Source organism: Cervus elaphus, chromosome 18 (assembly GCF_910594005.1).
Source record: "Cervus elaphus chromosome 18, mCerEla1.1, whole genome shotgun sequence".
Lineage (NCBI taxonomy): Eukaryota > Metazoa > Chordata > Mammalia > Artiodactyla > Cervidae > Cervus > Cervus elaphus.
This window is the reverse complement of record NC_057832.1, coordinates 117,637,948-117,663,442: the sequence shown is the minus strand read 5'-3', so window position 1 is coordinate 117,663,442 and position 25,495 is coordinate 117,637,948. Positions and strand designations below refer to the sequence as shown.

The following is a 25,495-nucleotide window of genomic DNA, read 5'->3' as shown; positions in this document are numbered from 1 at the left end:
TTTTGCTAGGTCATCGTCAATAGACAGATCCTGTGCGGTTATGATGGGAGGTGCTGGCTGGGCGCTAGTAAACCTGCAGTTTACTATTTCTCCACTAAAACATACCAGTAGCTTGCAGTCACTATTTATCTAGCACAGTTGCACCGCGCGCCTTCCGTGGGCGCCTCAGTGTGCTGTGGGCAGACACAGCACTGCCTTCAGAGGCGGAGGCGGGAGGTAACTGTACAGGGCGCTGAGTGCCGTGACTGGGGTCTCCACAGGTGGGCTGCAGAGGCCTGGAGGGTACCCACCCAGAGGAGCTGACCCCCCAGGCGGAGGTCCGGCCTGGACACCCCCACATCCCGCCATGCGCGCTACTACCCCTTCCCAGCCCAGCTCCCTGACGCCTCGGGGAGAGGTTGCTCACGGAACACAGCAGGTGGAATGATTGATGCTGGTCTCTTCTCTGTTTCCGAAAGATTTCTCCCTGGACAATGGCAGCCACGATTCAGGCCATGGAGAGGAAGATCGAATCGCAGGCCGCCCGCTTGCTTTCCCTAGAAGGCCGAACGGGCATGGCCGAGAAGAAGCTGGCCGACTGTGAGAAGACGGCCGTGGAGTTCGGGAACCAGCTGGAGGGCAAGTGGGCCGTGCTGGGGACCCTGCTCCAGGAGTACGGGCTGCTGCAGAGGCGGCTGGAGAACGTGGAGAACCTGCTGAGGAACAGGAACTTCTGGATTCTGCGGCTGCCTCCGGGCAGCAAGGGCGAGGCCCCCAAGGTAAGCCCTGGGCACCGGGGGTGGGACAGCCTGCGGCCCCTGCCCGTCGGCGTGCGGGTGAGCCTGCGTGACCCTGTGGTTCCAGGTGCCCTTTGATGACGTGGCCGTGTATTTCTCTGAGCAGGAGTGGGGCAAGCTGGACGAGTGGCAGAAGGAGCTATACAAGCACGTGATGAGGGGCAACTACGAGACGCTGGTCTCCCTGGGTAAGGCATGCGATTCATTTCTTGGTTAAATGTGATTTAAGGAGGTCTCAGGGCTTCCCTGGTAGCGCAGCTGGTAAAGAATCCACCTGCAATGCAGGAGACCCCAGTTTGATTCATGGGTCGGGAAGATGCCCTGGAGAAAGGCGAGGCTGCCCACTCTAGTATTCCTGGGCTTCCTGGACAGTAAAGAATCCACCTGCAATGCAGGAGACCTGGGTTTGATCCCTGGGTCAGGAAGATCCCCTGGAGGAGGGCACGGCCACCCACTCCGGTATTCTTGCCTGGAGAATCCCCATGGGCAGAGGAGCCTGGCGGGCTACAGTCCATGGGGTTGCAAAGAGCTGGACACGACCAAGCAACTAAGCACGGGCAGCACAGGGAGATCTCCACCTCTTTCTTCCTGCTGGTGGTTTTTTATCGCAAGGAATGTAAATCACTGGGACCCTCGACCATGGAGTTATCTCCCTCCTCTTACTGAAGTTGAGCCCGGGGTGACTGAGTCAAAGGCTGTCTTTTGCCTGATGAAGTTCACGGGTTGCCAAACCGAGAGGCATGGTGGCCCCTCTCCTAACCAGGCCCAGAGCACAGCCGTTTCTGTCTCTTGCTGAGACCTGGAGCAGAGAAGGCCCCTCCGACTCTCAGATCTTGTACGATCAGTCCCTGTCTGAGGAGGCTTTTGCTCTCTCCGTCTTTTACTGAGACGTGAGGCCTTGATCGAGGAGCAGACGGGCAGACCAGACTTCTCACAAACAGTGCTGCCCTTGTACCTGGAGGCTTCCCCGACCCTGGGGCTGCCGCCGCTACCCTCATGCAATACCCCCCAAGAGGGCCTGGACTGTTTCTTCTGGACTTAGTACCTCTTCGGATGGTGTCTGTGTGACCGCAGGTCTGAAGGCAACAAGGCATGCTTGTGAGGTGGGAGCAGGAACAGGGTGAGGTTATGTTACGGTTTTCAGGAAGGCACTGCTTCTTAGGGGCTTCTCTGGTGGCTCTGTGGTAGAGAACCCACCTGCCGGTGTAGGAGATGCAGGTTTGATCCCTGGGTCAGGAAGATCCCCTAGAGAAAGAAGTGGCAACCCACTCCAGTCTTCTTGCCTGGAGAATCCGATGGACAGAGGAGCCTGGAGGGCTACAGTCCACGGGGTTGCAAAGAGTCAGACGGCTTAGCAACTAAACAACAACAACTGCTTCTTAACCCGGAGATCCTATATCAACGTGTCTTATGCTCAGCACTGTGTCTTGGGCCAGATGAGGCTTTGTTTTGGGGACCTTCCTGGGCCTTGTAGGACGGCCATCAGCCTCTTGCTGGCAGATGCCAGCGGCGCCTCTGCCCCGTCCCAGTCTCAGAAAAAAAAAAACATCTCCGACTTTGACCAGTTTCCCCTGGGAGACAGACTCACCTGTGCTTGAGAGCCACCGCCTATACCAATCAAGAGGTGTGGTTTCTAAGCCACCTTGGTTTCCCGGGCTGCCTGTCCCCACCTCTTGAGTGGAACGTGGCCAAAGCTAACCCTTCTGTCCTTCCTCAGACTATGCCATCTCCAAGCCCGAGGTCCTCTCCCAGATCGAACAAGGGAAGGAGCCGTGCAGCTGGCGTCGCGCTGGCCCCAAGGTTCCAGATGTTCCCGTGGACCCGAGTCCAGGTGAGGGGTGGGGATGGCCGGGGAGACAGCAGGGGGCCGGATGGACCCAGGGGAGGACACAGGCATGACCTTCTTTCCAGGGAGAGCCGAGGAAAAACAGCAATGCTTTAAACCCGAGTTTTCTTATGACCTTTAGCACGTTCAGCTTCCCAGTAAGGAAACAGGTAGCAAACCTAGTATTTAGGAAAGAGATGGTGCACGTGGCTTGGAATCAGGGGAAGAGGGAGCAGGACGCAGACAGGAAGGTAGAAGGTCATGAAGACAGGATTTAGTTCATTCATAGCTTTTCAAAGAGTCAGCCTTGCCTCCACCTGAGAACCAGATTTCACTGAAACCCATTAGCAGTCACAGAACATTGACCCATTAGTCATGTTTCAGTCTGACCAGAGCCACCGATTTATTTCAGGTGAATCTGGATACCCGACACCACAGTCTCAGGTTTTCCTGGGCCAGTCAGCACCTTTGAAAGTTAAGGGAAGGACAGGTGGACACATGAGAAAAGCCAAACGGCTGACGGGAAGACCTTGCTGGGCTGGGGGTCCGGGACAGTCTGTCCTTAAGCAGGGAGACCCTCCCACCCCTGCAGCCTCAAGCCGGCCTCCTCCCAAGACCCCTCGTCTGTCTGCACCACCTGCCTGGGGCTTTCCTTCTTGTCTGAACACCTGTCTTAGTAAACAGTCTTATGTGTTTAGTTGGCGATTTATGAAATGTGCCTTCCACGTGTGCCGTTATCACAATTCGATTTGCCCTTTCCCAGGGGCAGGTTGTGCCCAGAAAGCATTCACCAGCCTAGGTCAACAAACATGTTTTGAGAATCTCCCAGGTGCCGGGGACCGTGCTGAAAGCGAGACCTTGACGAAGAGCAGAGTGCTGCCTGGGTGGGGAAGACAGTGAGGACACACGGGCAGCCAGCTGCCCCCCAGGGTGGGAGCTTCCCTGTAGGTCTGTTTTATTGCATTGATGACCTTCATGGGAAGGCTTCCCTGGCCTCTCCAGCATGCTGAGAGAGTGAGATAGGGGCCTGGAAATGGCGGCGGCTTCCGGCGAGACCCCCCCCACCACACCCCCTCCGGGCACTCACCTTCGTCTGCGGGCACCCTGCCAGGTGGCCCCTCATCCCCTCCCAGCCTGGTCCCTGGCTCACCCTCCCCATCTCTGGGCTTGGTGTAGCCCCTCGACAGACCTCCTCTCCACTTCTCTGCAACCGTGAAGTCCTCCCATGGTGGTGCTCTGTGGAACTCAGTCCCCAGCAAGCACCTTTCCCCTCCACTGGGCACCAGGGGTGCTTTTCCTGCTTTTCCTCCTGCCTCTCCTTTGCTATTGCCGGGCCCCCCCTTTTCTGACCTATCATCATTGGGGTGCCCTTAGCGCGCCCCCCCCCAGCACCCACACCCTGTCATCCCAGCGGGTGCTCTCACTGAGACCTCTCCCCTGAACTCTGTGGGGTCCGTGTCCCCGTGTTCAGCTGACGGACATCCTGTTTGGAACACGTGCCTCGCCAAGCTCCTTGTCCACCATCAAAACCCGCTCCTCCTAGGCACTCCCTCCGGCAGCAAGCAGCCTCCATCCTCCGCTGCAGCCCCAAACCCAGTGTCGTCTCTGACCCTCATCCACACCCGTCCGCCCCGTCGGGGAAACCCTGCTAGCACTGCCTGAGATTCTCAGGCCCCTGGTTTCCTCCGTAGCCTATGGCAGGTACTTCCTGCCCGTCTCCCCGGCCCTCCAGGGTCTACTCTCCCGTGTTACGGCAGACAGCCTTGCTGGCTTTCCACTGACTCACACCCTCAGGCTCTTCCCGCCGGCCCCCGCTCCCTGCCCCAGCCTCTGTGCTGTTCTCCCAGAGCGCCACACTGGGCCAGGCTCTGAGCCTTGCACCTGGACCTGCCTTCCGCCAGGCGTGCTCTCCAGATACTATTTTATATTGACGGATTTTATGGGGACAAAGATACTATTACATATGTAGAAATACAATATATTTCGTATTTATAGAAGATACATGTTTCATATTTATAGATTTGTCTGGTAACCACCCCCAACTTCGTTAGGATATAAATCTCAAGAGGATAAGAACTTCTATTGATTTTGTTCATATAATCATTCTGGGCTCCTAGAATACTGCATAGAGTATATATATATAGCACAGAGTAGGAATTTAATATTTGTTGAACGTGTACCATGTTTCATCATTTGTATGTGTGTGTGAAATAATATATTTCTGATATAATCTAAATTCCTTTTCAGATCTCTCAGTCTCATTCCTCCCCAGGGTAACCAGTTCTCCAAAAGTCGATGTCTCTCCTCTCTATCCACATTTTAAAACTTTTATTATGTATATATGTAGCCATAAACAATACAGAATATGGTTTTGTGTATCTTGAAAACATCACATAAATGTCATTATATCTATCAGTACTCTGTATTTCATACTTATCTCTGTTGATGCATATAAATCAAGTTCATTCATTTAAAATGGATGCTCAGTATTCCAAAAGCAACTATATCTCAACTTATTATCCATCCCTCCCCTGAGTTGCACGTGAGTGGTTTCTAATTTCTCACCGTCACAAGTGGTAGTCGAGTGGACATTCAAAGGCGTCTCTGTGTCCGGTGCTGGTGTTCCTCTAGGGAGCAGAGCAGGAAGGGCATGCCGGCCCGCACCTCTGCCTTGCCCTCAACCACAGATCGCCCACCCTGTGGTTACGTGGGCGTCCGTGCTCCCCAGCACTTGCGGGTGCCTGTCTTCTTACTTCCTTGCCCACATTTCAGAGTTAGATGTTTGCCAGTCTGATGGAAGTGAAATGGTATCTTGTTTTAATTTGCATTTCCCCAGCTGTGAGTAGAGCTGAGCCCCTTCTTCAGATGGTTATTTGGTTTCTTCTCCAGTGAATTATCTTTTTCTGTTTTTCTGCTGTTGTTTTTCATTATCTTACTGATTCAGGACCTGTTTATATGGTTTTGGATATGAACCCTTTATCTGTTATTTGCATTATGGATTATCGTCTCCCAGGCGTAGCAGGTCTTTTAACTTTGTGGTCCTTGGGTAGGAGTTTTAATTTTTGGCAGAGTCGTTAACGCCAGTCTTTGCCTTTACGATCTGTGCTTTTTCTGCCTTAAAATATCCTTTCCTGCCTCCCTCTAGTTTTGCTTTTCCCTTTAAAGTCTTTAATCCAACTAGAATTCATATTTGTGTAGATTGCAAGGGAGAATTTTTTAGAAGTTTCCCCACAAGACATCTGATTTTCCAGCACAGTTCACTGGATATTCTTCCTTTTCTCCATGTGTAATGTCTGTTCCATCATGAACCAGATTTCCATATATGCACGCACCGTTTGTGTCTTCACTCATTTCTTCTATCTCTATCTCTGTACCAGTTCTCACTGTTTTTAGTTTCATAATAAATCTTGAAATCTAGTAGACTACATGTTCCCTACTTGTTCTTCTAAACAAGTAGGCTATTCCTGAACCTTTGTTCTTCTATATGAATTTCAGAATCTTTATGTCAAGTTCTCAGAAATCCTCTTGGAATTTTGATTGGAATTGCATTTCCTCTATAATTTCACTGCTGGAGAACTCCTGTCATTGCAATATGGAGCCCCCTTATCCACAGGAAGACTTGTTTATTGTCGCCTTCTGCGTGCGCCTGCATAAGGCTTTAATGCTTTTCTCCTGATCGTTGTTTCTATTGTGGATGAGATTTTTAAATTAATTACATGTTTTAAATAGTTGTTGCAGGTGTGCACTTATGCCGTTGACTCTGTTTAGTGAAAGAAAACATTTTCTCAACCTCTCATTACGTCTAATGACTTGTCAATTTAGATTCTCAGGTTTTTTTATATAGACAGTTGTGCCATCCATGGATAGCACAAAAGTTACCTCTTCTTTTGAAATTTTCTTAATTTTATTTTTCTGGTTTTTCAGTGGGTATAGAACATGGTTAAATATTAATAGCAGCCGTGATAGCTGGCATCCTTGTCCGTCTAGTTTCAGCATTTAGGGTCATTTTTTTGCCGTAGGCTTTTTGTTTGTTTTTTAATTGGGGGATAATTGCTTTATAATATCATATTGGTTTCTGCCATACATCAACATGAATCAGCCACGAGCATGTATATGTCCCCTCCCTCCTGAACCCCCTCCCATCACCCTCGCCACCCCACCCCTCTAGGTTGTCACAGAGCACCGGGTTGAGCTCCTGTGTCACACAGCGAACCCCCACTTGCTGTCTGTTTTACATGGTGACGTATGTCTCCATGCTTCTCTCTCAACTTGTCCCTCCCTCTCCTTCCCCCACTGTGTCCACAGGTCTGTTCTCTTATGTCTGCGTTTGCATTGCTGCCCTGCCAATAGGTTCATCAGTACCATCTTTCTAGATTCCGTATGCATGTGTTAATATACAGTATTTGTCTTTCTTTTTCTGACTCACTCTGTATAATTGGCTCTAGGTTCATCCACCTCATTAGGACTGACTCAACATCGCTCATTACTAGAGAAATACAAATTAGAACTACAGTGAGGTATCACCTTGCACGAGTCAGAATGGCCATCATTAAAAAATCTGCCGTAGACTTTTCAAGATAACTATTAAAGATTGTTTCCTTCCACTTCTGGCTACGGTTTTTAATCCTGAACAAATTTGTCATATTATACCAAATGCTTCTTTTTTAAATATTGTTTTATTCCTTTCATACATTGTTACTGTGTATTATATAACATAAAAAACACATACAGAATAAATATACATAACATAAAATACATAAGTTGAGAGAACAATTAGTCAACATCCCCCATATTCACAACCTCTAGCATAAGAAATAGATCATAACCAGAATCTTCCAACCTTCCAGTACCCACTGTCCCTCCCAGATGCCACATCCTCCCTTACGCTTCACAGATAAACAGAAATGCAGACCTCTGAGATCAGTCCCTTGCTTTTCTTTGCCTTTTTATTACCTGTGTATATATTCCTAAGTGACATTGTTTAGAAGAAAGCAATGGCAACCCACTCCAGTACTCTTGCCTGGAAAATCCCATGGATGGAGGAGCCTGGTGGGCTGTAGTCCATGGGGTCGCTGAGTCGGACATGACTGAGCAACTTCACTTTCACTTTTCACTTCATGCTGTGGAGAAGGAAATGGCAACCCACTCCAGTGTTCTTGCCTGGAGAATCCCAGGGGCAGGGGAGCCTGGTGGGCTGCCATCTATGGGGTCGCACAGAGTCGGACATGACTGAAGTGACTCAGCAGCAGCAGCAACATTGTTTAACCTGTTTTTGAACTTTCTATGAATGAAATCATACTCTCTCTCTCTCTATATATATATATATATATATATTCTTCAACTTGCTTTTTTCATTTGACTTTTATGTTTTTGAGAGTCATCCACATTGATGTAGTATAGCTGTAGTTCATTCCTTTTCATGATTTCCACCACTTTATAGTTTGTATTTTTGAATATAGCACACAATGCGTCTTTTCCTTCTGCTGTTGATGGGTGTTTGTGCTGTTTCTAACTTTCTTGCTTTCAGGAACAATGCTGTGGTGGAAAGTCTTACGCATGTGTAAGAGTTTCTCAAGGTAGAGACTGGGCCGCAGAACTGCTGGGTTGTAGGAAAGTGCACACTCGGCTCTTCCGGTAACGTCTCATTGTGCTCTGAAGCAGTAGTGCACCCTGTTATGCCGTCCATTTTAATTTCTGCCCATCTGGTGGCAGTGAAATGGTTTAAAATTTATAGTTTCAAATGTGTATTTTCCTAATTAATGAGATTGAACATTATATCCTCTGTTTATGGGCCACTTATCTTTCCTCTTCTGTAAAATGCCCTATGCCTTCTGTACACTTTTGTTTTCCCCTTCCATATTGATTTATAAGAGTTCTTTACTGTTCTGAATATTAATTTTTTTGCTATATATACATATCTCTTCTCCATTTACAGTAGACTTCCAGGGTGGCTCAGATGGTAAAGCGTCTGCCTACAATGTGGGAGACCCCGGTTCGATCCCTGGATCAGGAAGATCCTCTGGAGAAGGAAATGGCAACCCACTCCAGTACTCTTGCCTGGAAAATCCCATGAACAGAGGAGCATGGTAGGCTACAGTCCATGGAGTCACAAAGAGTCAGACACAACTCAGAGACTTCACTTTCACTTTAAAGAACAGATGCTTTTTATTTTAACATACCTGGACTTTCTGATTTTTAACCTTTATGGTTTGTCCTTTTTATGTCTTAAGAAAATTTCCCCTACCTCATGGTCATAATACACCATCTTATTTTTCTTCTAAAATGTTGCCTTTCATGGTCAAGTTCTTAATCCATCCAGAACAGACTTTTATGGCCACAGGAGGTTGGAACCCTGGTACTTTTTCACTGGCACTCTGGGCTTCCTTTGTCCTTTCAGGTAAACGTCCTATTGCTTTTTCAAATTCCATGAAAAATCCAGTTGGGATTGTGGTTGGAACTGCACTCATTCTATTAATCGTTTTGGAGAGAACTGACCTTTTTACTACATTAAGGGTTTTATTTGTGAAGATCGTCAAGTCCCTCCATGCAGCTCGTCTGTAACGTCTCAGCGAAGTTTTGTAACGTTTTTTCATTATATCTTCTATTCCTCCATTCTTTGCATGTTTTGAATCGCTGTTGTCAGTGGTGCCTTTTTTTAAGGTGCATTTTCTGTTTGTTGCTGGTGTGTGCTGGGGTCGTGGGGTAAGGGAGCACCCTCTCCCAGTGCTTTTTCTCCTCTGACAGGGCTCGGTTATGTAACATTTCACTGTCTCCCACACAGTTAGGCATCCCACCAGGGACGCACCTTGTCGGGGACTTTGGGAGCAGGGCTTGGACATGCACAGTCCCTGCCCACCCTTCTTCCCTTGGGCAGCAGGCCGCCCCCAGGGACATGCTGCTGTACTGGGGAAAGCCTCCTTCACCATGGTCCAGTAGGTGACTTCCTGATCCAGGGTCAGTACTGAGGACCCCTCTTGCCACAGATAAAAGCTGCATCCCTGTTTATCAGTTATAAGAAGAGTTTATCCTCACCAGCTTCCTCTTGGGTTTTAGTTCTCTGATTGTTAAGATCCATGACAGGGAAGAAAAATGGTGATTGTTGTGCTCCCTTAAAACCCTAGGAGTAAACGAAAATGCAGTTGTCTTTTATTGATATTTCTAAGAACTTTGCTTAAATTCTCATTAGTCCTAATAACTTTTCTAATAATTGTCTGATGATTCTCAGGTTTTCTAAAAAGATCATCATATCCCCTATGAGTAATATGAATTTTTTGTTTGTTTTCAAACCCTTATGTTTAGTTTTCTCTTGTTTTATTGTGCTGGCTGAGAACTCCCAGAAAATTCTTATACAGAAGTGATGACAACAGGTGTCCATTTGGTTCATGATGTTAAAGAGGATGCTTTTTGACTTTTCACACTGAGTCTAATATTTGTTAAAGGTTTTGTTGATCAGTGTCATTTATCAGGCTAAAAGAGTTTTATCTATTTCTGGTTGACTAGATATTTCTAACAAGAATAGCTGTTGAATTTTTATGGAATGCTGTTTTGGTATCTATTGAGATGATTATAGGCTTCCCTAGTGGCTCAGATGGTAAAAAATCTGCCTGCAATGCAAGAGACCTGGGTTCAATCCCTGGGTTGGGAAGATCCCTTGGAGAAGGGAATGGCTACCCACTCCAGTACTCTTGCCTAGAGAATTCCATGGACAGAAGAGCCTGACAGGCTACAATCCATAGGGTTGCAAAGAGAGACAATTATATGATTCTTCTTCTTTAACCTCCTAGAATGGTAAATTACATTATTTTTCTAATGTTGAACCAACCTTGCAACCTTGGGGAAAAGTCTAAGTTACTCATGATCCCCTATAAACAGTGCTAGACTTAATATGCTAAGTATTTTGTTTAGAATTTTGGAATCTTTCTTCATGAGTGAGCCTGGCCTATACTTTTCCTTTCTCGGACTGGCTTTGTCTGGTTTTGATATTAAAGATAAAAGTTATGATGCATTCCCTCTTTTTTTAATTTGCTCATAGAGTTTGTGTAATATTGGAGTTATCTATTCTTTGAATGTTTTTCTTTCTAGGGGAGATTTTTATCTATATAAGTTCTTTAATAGTTATAGGACCTTCTATTATTTTTAACTAGTTTGGAAGTTATGTATTGTTTCTATTCTTTTAGAAATAATCTGGAGATGTTTATCTTCTAAAATACACACTTGTTATTTGTGAGTGTGTGTGGATCTGGTGATGATAAAAACTGTTGTGTGGGTTTGTATAGTGTTTATATGTGCCTGAAAATGTCCTTCTTCCATTTCTACATTTGAAGGACGTAATTCTAGTTTGACTGTTAGCTTCTCTTAGCCCTTTGAAGATGATTTGCTAGCCAATATTCTTGCGGGTAATCTTTTTTCCCCTGCCTTTTGGATATCAGTCTTGGTGATCTGCAGTTTCACTAGAGTATCTAGCTGTGAATTTCTCTTTGTTTATCCTGCTCCAATCACTGATATTTTTCAACAGTTGGGAAGTTTTGCAGCACTGTCTTTGTGAATACTGCCTGGCCCCATTTCCTCTGCTTTCCTATTCTGGAACCGTTCACATTGGTTCATAACTTTGACCTCTTCCCATCTTCCTCTCTGTCCCTTCACTGAGCTCTGAAACATCTCTTCTGATCTTTTCTTCTAGTTGGTTCACCTCGCTCTATCCAATCGTTTCCATTCTGTTGTTTAACCTCCAGGTTGGGTTTATAAATCTCAATTATTTTATGTTACAGCTGTTTATCCATCCCTTATTCATTACGCTCTCGCTCCCCCTATTTATTTCTGTGAGTGTATTAAACTTCAGATTCTGTGTATGAGGTTTTTCATGTCCAGTCTTTGTGGTTTGTATTCTGCAGCTAATGATTTCTGATGGGCTGAGGTGACTGGTTTTCCTGTTGAGGTGGTGGTTTATATTTGGGGGTTCTTTAATGCCTGAGAGCTATTTAAAATGCTGTCCTGAGAATCTTTGCCTCAGCTGGTCATCAGGTCACTACAGTCTTGGCCTCGAGGTTTTGGGGCCACGCTGTCACGCTGTCGTGTGAGGCCCAGCACCAGAAACCCTTGAGCACCGACCTGGGCTGTGTCAACCCCCGGGGAAGCTGTTCTTTCCATTCAGCCAAGACCAAAGGCCAGAATGGGCAGGCTCCTTCCACAGGGCAGGTTTTCACCTTTTTTAGTGCACTGGGGATGTTGCCTTTGGGCCCAGGTTTATGTGTGTGGTGGTGGTGAGGGGTCTCCAGCCCAACCTCCATTCCTGTTTGAGCCCCAGGCTTCTCACAGGTGGGCCCAGTCCATCACAGCCCAGCAGAGAGTGGGAAACGCCTGGCAATTTACCATGGTTGACCTAGGCTTTCTTAGAGGTCATCCATGCTTAAAAACTTTGGGGGTTTTACACTTTACCCATCATTTTTGATATTGCATACTGAGAAGAGTTCCTCTGCACAGCTAACCAGTCAGACAGAAACATTAGAGGTGAGTGTTGCCTCTGTGTCCGTTGAAATGACTGTATGGTTTTCTCCGTTAATCGGTTTGTGAGTTGTGTTACTGCATTTTTCAGGAGTAGCTTCTCCTTGAGTTCTCAGGATAAATCCAGTTTGTTCTTAATGTATTGTCTTATTTTTTGAAAACATATCACTGGACTTGGGGTGGGAGGTTTTTAAAAAAAAAAAAGAAAACATATCACTGGGCTTGATTTGTAATTCTTTCATTTAGGATCTTTGCATATCTGTTCATAAATGATTTTATAAATTGTTTCTCTAGTATAAATTGTGCCATGAAAATTATACTAGCCTCATAAAATGAGTTGAAAGCGATTTTCCCTTAGCACTTTGAAGATATTTTCTTCTTACAGAAGATATTATCTCTTTATCTCTCAGTGTTGTGCTCTGGACTGTTTCCCCAGTTCCATCTTCTGAGACACTAAGTTTCTCTGCAACTGTGTTCATTTTGTTGTTGAGCCAGTCATTGAGTTTTTCATACCCGTGACTGCTTTTGTCATTTCTGGAATGTCTGTATGGTTCTCTTTCAAATCTGCCTTTTTAAAAATAATTTCCTGTCCTTGCCTTAGAGAGTCTTCCTTCATTTCTTTGACTGTTTTAAACATACATATGCTATTGTATCCTTCTATCTATTCTTTTCTTCCCGTAGTTTGTGGGAGTGAGTTCTGCTCACTCTCTCTGTGGCTCTCGTGCCAGTTGGCTCCACTTCTGGTTTGTAGGTTTAGTCTTTTAGTAGGGGCCCCGGAAGGCCTGCCTTGTGGGGATGCCCTGATGGGCAGGTTTGCATTTGCCTTGGTTTGGATTTCTCTTGGGTTGCCATGGTTTTTAGCCAACTTTTCTGTGAATTTCTCAACTTAGGGCTTCTGCACCATATGGGTAGTATGAAGTTTCTAATTTTTTAAAATTTCTTCTGGATGGCTTTCCTACCCATGGCCCTGGACAAGAGGCAGCTTCCTCATAGCCTGCCTTTCCTCGTAGATGGTCTTAGTCCCCATCTCCCCAACAGGACAGAGCCTCATGGCTGCCAGATGATGCAGGCCGCTCAGCCCTGCTGTCTCCTCACTTGGACATCAAAGCCCAGCCCCTAAGGCCTGCATCCTGTTTCAGCAACTCTAGTTGGCTTCTCGCTCAAACTCTTTGTTTGACTTTGTGTTCTTCCTTTGACTCTTATATATCTGGACTCTTTCTCTTGTGCTCGCCCATACATGTGTATGGGTAAGGTTGTGGGGACAGGGGGTAGATTTTATGTGTGTTTAAAATGAGAACAGGACCTCCCTGGTGCAGTTCAGCCTTGCTCATGGACCAGAGATCCAGCCCTGAGCATGTGTTCTGTCTCCCTGCCTGACCCATGCGCTCCCTACCATGTGACCTCGTGCTTTGCCTGGAAGGCCCCGCAGCTCCTCTGAGCTCCTGCCTTCCCTTCCCACCAGGCTCTTTGACCTTTGCAAGGCCCTGTGTGCCTTTCCTGGGCTGGAAGTGTGTCCACCCCAGGGCTGCTGATGCTGTCGCTCACGCATCCTCTGTTTTCTCAGGTTCAGGGCCCCCAGTTCCTGCCCCTGACCTCTTAATGCAGATCAAGCAAGAAGGTGAGCTCCAGCTCCAGGAGCAGCAGGCTCTGGGTGTGGAGGCATGGGCAGCTGGACAGCCAGATATCGGGGAGGAGCCGTGGGGCCTCAGCCAGCTCGACTCTGGAGCAGGAGACGTCTCTACCGACGCTGCCTCTGGTGAGTGGCTGAGGCTGTGAGCAGACAACGGGAACCAGATGTAGAGACTGAGGGCAAGGTCTGGGAGGAGGAGTTCCTGGAAGCACCTCGGCAGGGCTGCGGGCTCTGGAACATCTAGCCTGACTAGTTTAGGTTCCCCACCTCATGGCAGGGGTTGATCCAGATGACATCTTGCGAGTCCCTCTTGGCTCCGAGATGCTCTTGTCCTGGTATTTCTCTGCTTCACTCTCACCAGCCACACCCCTGTTCTTCTTGCCCCAGCACTGAGCATTTAAATCACCAGCTGCCTCCTAAGAGGGGCTGTATGGAGGTAGAGAACAAATAGGGTTACCAAGGGGGTAGGGGTGGGGAGGTGGTATGAACTGGGAGACTGGGAATGACGTGTATACACTATGTATAATAGACAACTAATGAGAACGTACTGTGCAGCACAGGGAATTCTACTCAGTGATCTGTGGTGACCTAAATGGGAAGGAAATCCGAAAAAGACAGAATATGTGTACACGTATAACTGACTCACTGCTAACACAGCAGAACTAACACAACATGGTAAAGTAACTATACTCCAAAAAAAATTAAAGAAAAAAAAGGGGGGGTTGCTGTATGACAAGAGTCAGTGACAGCTGCGTTTCCTGGTGCCTCAGAGAAGGGGGCAAAAGCTGGTTCAGGAGAGGTGGGGCCATGACGCTCGGGCGGGAAAGCTGCCGTGGGTGGGGTCCCCGGGCACCTGCCTCCCCGCTCTTTCCCTGACCCACCCGCCCGCCCGCCTGCTCTCTCTTCACTGCAGGCGTCCACGCCAACTTCTCAACCACTATCCCGCCCACCTCCTGGCAGGCCGACCTCCCTCCCCACCACCCCTCCTCCGCCTGCTCAGACGGGACGCTGAAACTCAGCACGGCCGCCTCCACAGAAGGTACGGGGTATGGCGGGAGGACCGGAAGTGCTCGTGGAGAGCCGGAAGTGCTCGCCTCTGCCTCTGAGGCGCCAGACCCGCCAGCCAGGAGGCATTTAGAGGCCAGTGATCCGAGAACTCTGTGCAGTCTGGCCTTTCTCTCCTTCCAAGTTCTTAGACTTGAACAGCCTTTCTTGAGAATGTCCATGTTTCCCACAGTTCCTTTCTTCTATTATTAACCAGTCAGTCCTGACAGGCTGATCCCTTGAGAGAATATATACCTCTTGCCCAGACTCAGCAATCCTGGCCCCTCTCTGGCCTGGAAAAGCCAAACCCAACCGGAACCAATTCTTAGGTATTAGCACTACCAAAGACAGAGGTCCACCAGCTCAAATTGGAAAGAACTGCCATCAGTTCAGTTCAGTCTCGCAGTCGTGTCTGACTCTGCAACCCCATGGACTGCAGCACACCAGGCTTCCCTGTCCATCACCAACTCCCGGAGCTTACTCAAACTCATGTCCATCGAGTCAGTGATACCATCCAACCATCTCATCCTCTGTCGTCCCCTTCTCCTCCTGCCCTCAATCTTCCCTAGCATCAGGGTCTTTTCAAATGAGTCTTTTCAAAAGAACTGCCATATTTATGTATTAATTTTCTGTTCTGTTTTGAAAACTAGTTAGCTGTTACTTCAATAATTTCTATCATATTTTAACACCCCAAAATTGTGCTGAAAGCCTAGATCTCAGATATAAAACTTGAAAGTGTGAAATTCAAGTACATTTAAGTAAAACCAAACATTACTGTTTCATGAATATTTTTATCATTAGCTAGCTGGCTACATTTACTGAATGCTTGCTGCATGGAAAACAACATGCTCAGTGCTTTCACATGTGCGGCCTGGTTTAATCTTCATGCAACCCTGTGGAAAAGGGTATTCACAGAGGAGTTGCAGCGGCTTTTTCGGGAGCCAGGGCCCAGTCTCAGATGTGCCTGAGCCCAGCTCTGTGCATTCCCACCAGTGGTCTCAGTTCCTTGGAATAGCTTCATGATTAGCCTTACTAGCCAAAGTGATAATGGGACGTAATGAGGAGATGCAGTGGTTCCTTACCTGTGGTGAAGCCTCTAGAACAAGGTAAGCAGATATGATGGTTGCTTTACCTGTAGAGAAAGTTCTGGAACACGATGTCCTCACCCACAGTTTGAGGCAGTTGCCTGACCACCTGGGGCACCTCTGCTGAACTGGATCCTGAGGCTTGAAGATTAGGGCTCAGAGTGGCCGTAGTGGGGCTGAATATCCAGATGAAAGTATCAGATCTTCCCTTTCTAGGCAGGAAGGGGGACAGAATGATACCTGGTCTTTCTGTCTTTTTCAGCAGATGTAAAAATTGTGATAAAAACAGAAGTCCAGGAAGAAGAGGTGGTGGCCACACCAGTGCACCCTACTGACCTAGAAGCCCACGGGACACTGTTCGGACCAGGCCAGGCCACAAGGTTCTTCCCCAGTCCTGTCCAGGAAGGAGCCTGGGAGAGCCAGGGCAGCTCGTTCCCCAGCCAGGACCCTGTGCTGGGGCTGAGAGAGCCTACCCGGCCCGAGCGCGACCTGGGTGATCCCAGCCCCGCAGTGACCCAGGACGAGACCCCTCCAGGAGACTGGCTCTTCGGGGGGGTCCGGTGGGGCTGGAATTTCAGGTGTAAGCCTCCCGCGGGCCTCAACCCGAGGAGCGGGCCCGAGGGGCTGCCCTTCTCCTCCTCCGACAACGGAGAGGCCGTGCTGGACCCCGGCCAGGCCCCGAGACCCTTCAACGACCCCTGTAAATACCCCGGCCGGACCAAAGGCTTCGGCCACAAGCCAGGCCTGAAGAAGCACCCGGCGGCGCCCCCAGGGGGGCGGCCGTTCACGTGCGCCGCGTGCGGGAAGAGCTTCCAGTTGCAGGTCAGCCTGAGCGCGCACCAGCGCAGCTGCGGGGGCCAGCCCGAGGGGGTGCCCGGGGCGGCGGGCGGCGCGCGGGACGGCAGCGGCCTGCGCTGCGGCGAGTGCGGCCGCTGCTTCACGCGGCCCGCGCACCTCATCCGGCACCGCATGCTGCACACGGGCGAGCGGCCCTTCCCTTGCACCGAATGCGAGAAGCGCTTCACCGAGCGCTCCAAGCTCATCGACCACTACCGCACGCACACGGGCGTGCGGCCCTTCGCCTGCGCCGTGTGCGGCAAGAGCTTCATCCGCAAGGACCACCTCCGCAAGCACCAGCGCAACCACACCGCCGGCGCCAAGCCTGCCCGCGGCCAGCCGCTGCCGCCGCTGCCCCCTGCGCCCCCCGACCCCTTCAAGAGCCCCGCCGCCAAAGGACCCTTGGCCCCCACGGACCTCGTGACCGACTGGACTTGTGGCCTGAGTGTCCTGGGGCCCACCGACGGTGGGGACCTCTGAGCCCCGCGCGGCCGCCCAGCCCTCGGGCCCCAGCAGGCCCCTTTGTAAAGAGTCGCCTCTCCAGATGGCCGGGCGGCGTGCGCAAAGCCTCGAAGCCGGACAGACAGCGCATGGAGGGGAAACCAGATTCCCATTTGCCGAACTGCTCACTGGAGCAGGAGAAACTCCCAGACGGCCCAGCTTCCACCTCTAAACAAAGTAGAATTCTCTGATTGTGAAACTGAGCAGCATAGAATCTTAAGTAATTTAATTACGAAACTTTTTTTTTTTAATTCTTGGAAGACAAAGCTGGAAAATAGTAGTAGCACCAGTTTAAACTTTAACAGTGTACCTTTGGTTTCTGGATTGCGTGTGTGTTGTGGGCTGTGTCCTTACGGAGTCTTGACAGAGCCGCCGGGAGCTTGGCTGGCCGGGGATGTGGGCGAGGAGGCACTCGGACCTCCCTGGCCCCAGTGACCCCTGGGGGATGGGCCGGTCTCAGCGCGCACACAGCCCCAGGGGAGTGGAGACCCGGCTCTGCCTGGGGCCAGCAGGGCGCCGTGGACGTCCAGTCGCAGCTCGGGCGCAAGGACGACTGAGCCGGAGTGGCCCGGCGTCTCCCAGCACCTGTAAAGGCCCTCCGCACAAGTGCCGGCCCTGCCGTGGGCACCTGCCGCCCCATGGCCCTGGGGCGCACGTGACTCGGGGCCTCGTGATGGAGGGCTGTTTGAAGACACCGGTAGGGCTGCAGAGGTGAGGCGGGGGGTGCGGGGTGGAGGGTGGCAGGAGCAGAGCCGGCCACAGAGCCTGGCCTGTCGAGCCCCCCACGGGGGCTGCCGTCCTCCGCTCCAGCCGGATGCTTCCTTTTCTCCTCGTGTGGTATCTTCTCCCTGTCCAAACGCTTCTGCTCCGAATCTCATTTGATCGTTCCTGTGACCTAGTGAAGCACCCAGAGGAGCATCCTTTCCCAAAAGAGAGGAGGCAGAAAGTTAACTCCGAGCGGGGACTCAGCTCAGCCTCGCGCACCCTGCCTCCGTGTGCACAGTGAGTGCAGACAGCTGGCACGAGCCTCGGGTCAGCCTCGGCGCGCGGTTCATCCTGGACCGGCAGTCTGGGGGAGGACAGCTTTTCGCGCTGCCCTCTTAAAAGATTTGCCCCCTAACTGCCCGAGCCAGAAGTGGTCAGGCCTCACACTTCAGAGAAGCCGCGGCCTCTGTGACCGGTGGTTGCTCTTCCTTCCCCTCCCACCCCAGGGACCGAGGCAGGGCTTGCTTGCCCCGTGGCTGGCTGGCATCTTAAAAGAAGGTGGAGTTAGAAATGGGCTCAGGTTTCTTGATCCCACCCCAACGCTGTCCCTGCCACATGAGTATCCATTCCGGTTTTGTTGAGGCAGACGCTGGTTCCTTGACCCCACCAGGATCTCCTTTCCCAGTGAGGATGGGGAGACCACGGCTCCTGTTCATTCAGCTCCCTTGTGTGTACTTTTATTAGGCAATAGACTAGTTAAGAAAATTGTTTCTATGTACTGTATATTTTGTACCTGTTTACACTTCTAATATTGATATAACTGATATTTTGGAAAAAAAAAATGAAGAGGAGACATCCTGTTAAAAATAAAACCTAACCAGCACCGAGGCGGTTTGGTGGGTTCCATTCTTAAACCTGGTCTTTGGTGCTGGTGCCTCTGCATGCATCACCCGCGGTCAACTTCTTCTGTACCGTCCTTCTGCTCAGGGTCAATGGGCCCAGGGAGGCGACTGTTCCTGAGAGCTGGGATGGGAGAATCCAGAGAAGTTTGGCTTTATGGAGATAAAACTGACATCCGAGAGAAAGTAAAGCCACATCCAGTCCCTTTGCTTCAGGATATAGTCACGGTTTCTGTCATTGAGTTTAATATAATATGATACCATGTACATGAAGATGGGAAGAAAAAAAATTGCAGAATATCAAAAAGAAAAACTGAAGCCGGATGTTTTCTCTTTGCGTCTTTTCTTGGCTGGGCAGAGGCCAGGAAAGGATCCCGGGTGCCTGTAGTGGCTGTAACCCTGATCTTGGAGTGAAGTCTACCTGATGGACTTGAGCCAGGCTGGCTGACACCCGTATTCCCACCAACCAGAGTTGACAGTTGTTAGCAATCCTATCTCATGTTTTGGTTACACTCTCTTGTTTTGATCATTGGTTTTTTAAGAAAACGAAAATATAAAATAAAAAAAATCCACTCTTTGTCACTGAGGGCATGGGAGGCAGAGAAGGAAGAGGAGTGGAAGTCATCTAGACCCATGGTGAGATGGTGGGAACAGGCCATGGCATCTCTTTCCTCCTCAGCAGCTCTGACCTGTCTCCTGTGCTTATGGCCCACCCTGGCCCCCACTGGCCATGTCTCTAGTGCTTGGAAGTCAACCGGGACACTTTTGGTGTCTGCCCAGCTCGTGGTGCCTCTCTTCCACCACCACACCCTCACCCATCCTCACGGGGTCCTCATATCCCCCGACCTACACGCTGCATGCCTGTTAGGCTAAAACCCCATGGCTCATGAATGGACAACTCCTATGTTCTGGCTTGGGTGCAGTCTCTAGACAGAGGGCATGGGAGGAAAGGGTTTAGGTAGTGGAGAGGGGAGATGGAGTTAGTTCAGTCTCAAGACTTCCAGAAGGGGGTGCTCAGTCAGTTAGGGAGACCAGACAGGCACTGTGGAATGGGGGCCCCCAGCATGACTCCCAAAGGATTCCTGGGAACCCTTCTCTACTGCTACTCTAGGAATCCCACTGAGGCCCAAGCACAGTGGTCCTTTGTATTAGTTTCCCACTGCTGCTTTAACAAATTACCGCAGACTTCGTGGCTTGAACTAACTTAAATGGCTTAAACCATTACTGGCGGTCAGAATTTCAAAATGAGTCCCATGGAGCTAAAGTCAAGGGCTGCATTCCTTCTGGAGACTAGAGGAGAATCCATTTCCTCACCTTTTCCAGCTGCTAGAGGCTACCTGCATTCCTTGGCTCATGGCTTCTTCATCTTCAGAGAGAATCACTCCAACTTCTGCTTCTGTCATCACATTTCTTTTTGACTTGAATCCTCTTGCCTCCCTCTCATAAAGCCTCTTGCAATTTCCTTGGGCCTGCCCAGATAATCAGAAATGAGCTCTCCATCCAAAGATCCTAATTTAATTACATCTGCAAAGTCCCTTTTGCATACTGTAAGGCCACACAGCCACAGGTTCTGGGAATTACGGTGTGGACAGCTTCCCAGATCTCAGGATAGCCCTCAGCACCTCTCCAAGGCCAGGCCAAATCCTCCTGGGATGCTCAGGTGTCTTCTGGCACTGAAATAACGTGCCAAAGTGAGAACAGTTGAGATTCATCATCCCCAGTCATTCTTTCATCCTGGCCACCCTCTGTTCCCCATCAAAAGGTACCCATCTGCTGCCTGCCTCCTGTTGACATCTTTCTTTACCTTCATCTTTCTACAACTTTGTTCTCATTCCTAGGCTTCCAAAAATGGTCCCCATCCCTTCCAACTCTCCATTGTTAAGCAGTAGTGCTACATCATTGTCATGTTTACAGGCAGACTGAGGACAAGGTGGGTCAGCTGCACCTTAACCACAGCACCAAGACCCATGGAGACTGTGCTGGCTGCGTGTAGCCATTACTCTTCTATGTCTCCCTCCTGGGGAAGATGTCCCCTCCTCTAATGTTCCTGTCACCTTGTCTCTTTTTCTCTGTGTATCAGTCCTTCTTCCACATCAGCAAAGGCTTGCCAGAAGTCCTTCTGGGCAAGTCTGTGATGCTGACCCCATCCTGAACTGCTGCTTCCCTCACATAGACCCAGGGTGACCTTTCTAACTGGGAGATGTGATCCCTCTCATTCCCAGTTTAAAGTGCTCCAGGGACTCCATCACCTGCATTGAGAATCTAAACTTCAGTGCAGCAACTCAGCTGGCTCCTTCCCTGCCCCATCTCCTGCAGCTCCCCTTGCATCTGACCCTGTAGGTGAACCAAACCCACCTGCCCTTCCCAGAGCATCATGCTGTTCCTCAGCTCTGCAAGTGCTGTTCCCACTGCAGACCACATCCTGCCTCCCTTTGCCCCACCGCCCTCATCCACCTGGTGTATCCCTTCTTACCCCTCAGATCATGGTGTCACCCAGCCTTCCCCAGTCTCTGCAGGTGGGATTAATGCCTCCCCTGTTTTCCATAGACACTTGCTCAGACACCATCTGTCATCTCATTGGACGCTCTCCATATCATGTGTTCCTGGAAACAGTATAAAGGCATATGTGTAAAAATGAAGCAATAAAATGATGCAACCAACAAGGGGGTAATTTCCAAACTATGCAAGCAGCTCATACAGTTCAATAAAGAAAAAAAAAAAAGAATCAGAAAATGGGCAGAAGACATAAGTAGACATTTCTCCAAAGAAGACATACAGATGGCCAACAATCACATGAAAAGATGCTCAACATCACTAATCATTAGAGAATGCAAATCAGAACTGTAATGAGGTACTACCTCATACCGGTCAAAATGGCCCTCATCAAAAAGTCTACAAATAATAAATTTTGGAAACAGTCTGGAGAAAAAAGAACCCTCCTATGCTGTTGGTGGGAATACAAACTGGTCAGTCACTATGGAAAAGAGACGGAAGTTCCTTAAAAAAAACTAAAAATAGGCTTACCATATGATTCAGCAATCCCATTCCTGAGCATATATCCAGAAAATGCAAAAAGTCTAATTTGAAAAGATACATGCACTCCAATGTTCACAGCAGCACTATTTATAATAGCCAAGACATGGAGACAACCCAGATGCCCATAAACAGATGATTGGTTTAAAAATGTATAAAGATATACAATGAAATATTACTCAGCAGGAGGAGAAGGGGGCAACAAAGGATGAGATAGCTGGATGGCACCACCGACTCAATGGACATGAGTTTGAGCAAACTCTGGGAGACACTGAAAGACAGGGAAGCCTGGAATGCTGCAGTTCACGGGGTCACAAAGAGACAAGACTTAGCGATTAAACAACAACAATAAAAAATAAGGAAACAGTGCCATTTGCAGCAACATGGATGGACCTAGAGATTATCATACTAATCAGGGAAAGACATATACTGTATGATATCACTTATATGTGGAATCTAAAAAAATGATACCAATGAATTTATTTACAAAACAGGAGTCACAGACATACAAAACAAATTGTTACCAAAGGGGAAGAGGTGAAAAGACAGAAAGTAGGAGTATGGGGTTAACAGATGCAGGCTACTATACATAATACAGATGAGCAAAAGATTTACTATATAGCAAAGGGAACTATATTCAATATCTTGTCATAACCCATAATGGAAAAATATCTGAATCACTTTGCTGTCACCTGAAACTAACACAATACTGTAAATCAACTATACTTCAATTAAAATAAAAAAGAAGCAATAGACTTATAAGTCATAGGGATAACTTTATTCCCTGACAGTTGTAAAAACAAAGTTCCTGATTTGTGTATCAAGTTTCTCTTCACCCTGAGTATTGTACAATTTATACGTGATTATTTAAAAATCTTAAAAGCACAATTTAGACATTAAGTATATACACTTAAATAATGTATGTCTTAAAGTTTTTGGTCAAAAAGTAATAAATATAAAATACTGAGCACACTCCTGATACAAATACCTAGAAATTCCAGATGGGATATAATAAATGTAATTTCAAATAGAGAGCTAATATAAAAAGGAATAAAGGGAAATCATATTGTGCCAGAAATGAAGATAAAAGAGAGCAGCCACGTTGGAAGCCTGAGAGTAGCGGCCGTACGTACCTAGAGTTGGGGTGGAGAGAAGAGTATATAGGCCTTGGGCCCATCAAGGTGAGAAGTTGGAACTAACACCTCCAGATAAAGTCCCTGCAAGGCCTCATCTTCAGAAAATGTATGGTTCAGAAAAAATGCATCCTAACACAAAAAGACAACATATTACTTGGGGCTTTGAGAAGTGGGTGCTGAGACATAGTTTGAAGTACAAGAGGATTATTGGAGAATGATGCCTATAAAGGTAAAAGGAGGAGGAAATGGGGTTTTGCAGGCAACATCTCAGACCAGGACACAGAACCAGCATCTGTGAAAGGAAAGAGGAGAAGAAGCAGGTTTGGCCAGCAGGAATAGACCATGATGCAGCCTTGACAAAGTTTCAGCCAACTGAACAAAGGATTCTAGAGCAAATATTGCCCATTAGAGGAGTCCTGTGTTGGGCAGAAATGATGCTTTCGAACTGTGATGTTGGAGAAGATTCTTGAGAGTCCCCTTGATGGCAAAAAGATAAAACTAGTCAATCCTAAAGGAAATCAGTCCTGAATATTCATTGGAAGGACTGATGCTGAAGCTGAAACTCCAATACTTTGACTACCTGTTGCCAGGAGCCAACTCATCGGAAAACACCTTGATGCTGGGGAAGGTTGAAGGCAGGAGAAGGGGACAACAGAGGACAAGATGGTTGGATGGCATCATCGATTCAATGGACATAAGTTTGAGCAAACTCCGGAAGATGGTGAAGGGCAGGGAAGCCTGCCATGCTGCAGGCCATGAGCCATGACTGAGTGACTGAACAACATTAGTAACTGGTCAGTTAACTGCACTTCTTGTAGCTGAATGGTAAGCTCTTGAACAGAGATCTCAGTGGCATGACTCCATGGCTGCCACAGATGACAAAAGGCTTTCTATCTCAAGCTAAGCTCTGAACTTAGCTGATGGTTGGATGGCATCACCAACTCAATGGACATGAGTTTGAGTAAACTCAGGGAGTTGGTGATGGACAGGGAGGCCTGGCGTGCTGCAGTCCATGGGGTCACAAAGAGTGGGACACGACTGAGCGACTGAACTGAACTGAACTGAAGCTCTGAGTGATGGTAACGGATGGGGTAATATCTTCCTTGAGAATCCAAAACCACAGCTAGTACCTTACGGAGACTGGGATTCAAGTTTATATTACCCTCAGGGCTGATAAACTGACATTAAAATTGGACCTAGGCCAATGAAAGTACTTGAGGTTTCTGGCTGAAGGAAACAAAAACAGGAGGAACTATCCCACAATCCAGACCACAAACCCAGCTCAATATAAGCTCACAATCAGAAATTGCAAAATCCAAAGGAAACAAAACAGCAACGTTAAGTATCCAAGAACTTGAATTTAGGTAAAACAATTCAAAATAGGCTAGAATGTGAATATTTTTATACTTTATAAAAACTAAGGACAGGGAATTCCCTGGCCAGCCAGTGCACTTTCACTGCAGAGGATGCAGGTTCAAACCCTAATTGGGAAAATAAGATCCCGAAAGCTGTGTGACTAAAAGTAAGTAAACTTCATACATTGTTATTAAAAAGGGGGGGGGGGGGCAAAAAGGAAGCAGCATAGAAAAAGCAAGGTTAATAGAAATCAACAAACCTTAAGAAAAATCAAGATACTATTAAAAAACAAACATTTTTAAAAAGAAAACAGAAGAAAATAGAGCCACTGAAAATTGAAAAATCAATGGACTTGTTAAGGTTAAGCAGCACATCTAGACACAGATGGGAAGAATTACTTAAATGAAAGATAGATGAAGAAAGTACCCAGAATGAAAGACAGATATAATGATGGACAGAAACACATCACATGCTGAGAACATAGACTAGGAACACCTACCATACATCTATCAAATCAGATTTTCTTATCTAGAAAGAGATAATTAGGAAATTAGAAGAAAATAAATATTTTTGAAAGGATAACTAACATTCTTCAAGGATTAATGAAAGACATAAATCCTCAAATCTAAGAGACACAAATGTAAATCCACATGTATAAACACTGTGGTGAAATTAGAGCGCCAAAAGCAAAGCAGAAATCCTAAAAGCAACCAGAGAAAAAGACAGATTCACATCAAAGAAAGAACCTTTAGATTGACAATAGACTCTTCTATGACAAAAGTGGAGGTCAGAAGACAGTGGACAAACACCTACAGAGTGGTGAGGAAAAATAACTGTCAACCTAGATTTCACACCCTGATCAATTTATCACATACAAACAAAGCCAAATAAAGACATTTTCAGAAGATAAAAATTGGAAATATACCATTTATAAAACCTCACTGAAAAACTACTGAGGACTATACTTTGAGAAGTGGAAACTTGAATGCAGTAAGAAGAACACAAGGAAACTGATGAGCAAAAGAAATTTAGTAATCATGGGTAAATCTCAACATGCATTGACTTTATAAGACAACAATAAAGACAAGTTTAGGAGATACAAAACAAATGGAACTATAATACCACACAACATGTAAGAAGGATGGAGCATAACTTCAGTGAAAGCCT

The 25,495-nt window shown here is 47.7% G+C and overlaps 1 protein-coding gene and 1 long non-coding RNA gene across 5 annotated transcripts in view; one reads left to right on the top strand and one right to left on the bottom strand.

Annotated features, from left to right (window-relative positions):
- ZNF746 (zinc finger protein 746) overlaps positions 1-18,792 on the top strand; it is a 21,586-nt gene extending 2,794 nt beyond the window's left edge. Inside the window, exons 2-7 of one of the 4 annotated variants that reach the window (XM_043871973.1) lie at positions 459-758; positions 883-964; positions 2,494-2,607; positions 13,667-13,858; positions 14,646-14,771; positions 16,127-18,792. In XM_043871973.1, the coding sequence (XP_043727908.1) occupies positions 459-758; positions 883-964; positions 2,494-2,607; positions 13,667-13,858; positions 14,646-14,771; positions 16,127-17,178 (1,866 nt within the window). In that variant the 3' untranslated portion in view covers positions 17,179-18,792. Of the gene's footprint in view, positions 1-458; positions 759-843; positions 965-2,493; positions 2,608-13,666; positions 13,859-14,645; positions 14,772-16,123 lie in introns of all 4 variants that reach the window. The other 3 variants (XM_043871972.1, XM_043871971.1, XM_043871970.1) reach the window with 3 other exon arrangements.
- LOC122674005 overlaps positions 15,472-25,495 on the bottom strand; it is a 19,131-nt gene continuing 9,107 nt past the window's right edge. The window contains exons 2-4 of the long non-coding RNA XR_006334865.1: positions 21,277-21,406; positions 20,118-20,272; positions 15,472-16,073 (exon numbers count right to left, since the gene is read on the bottom strand). This is a non-coding gene — a long non-coding RNA (uncharacterized LOC122674005). The remainder of the gene's footprint in view (positions 16,074-20,117; positions 20,273-21,276; positions 21,407-25,495) is intronic.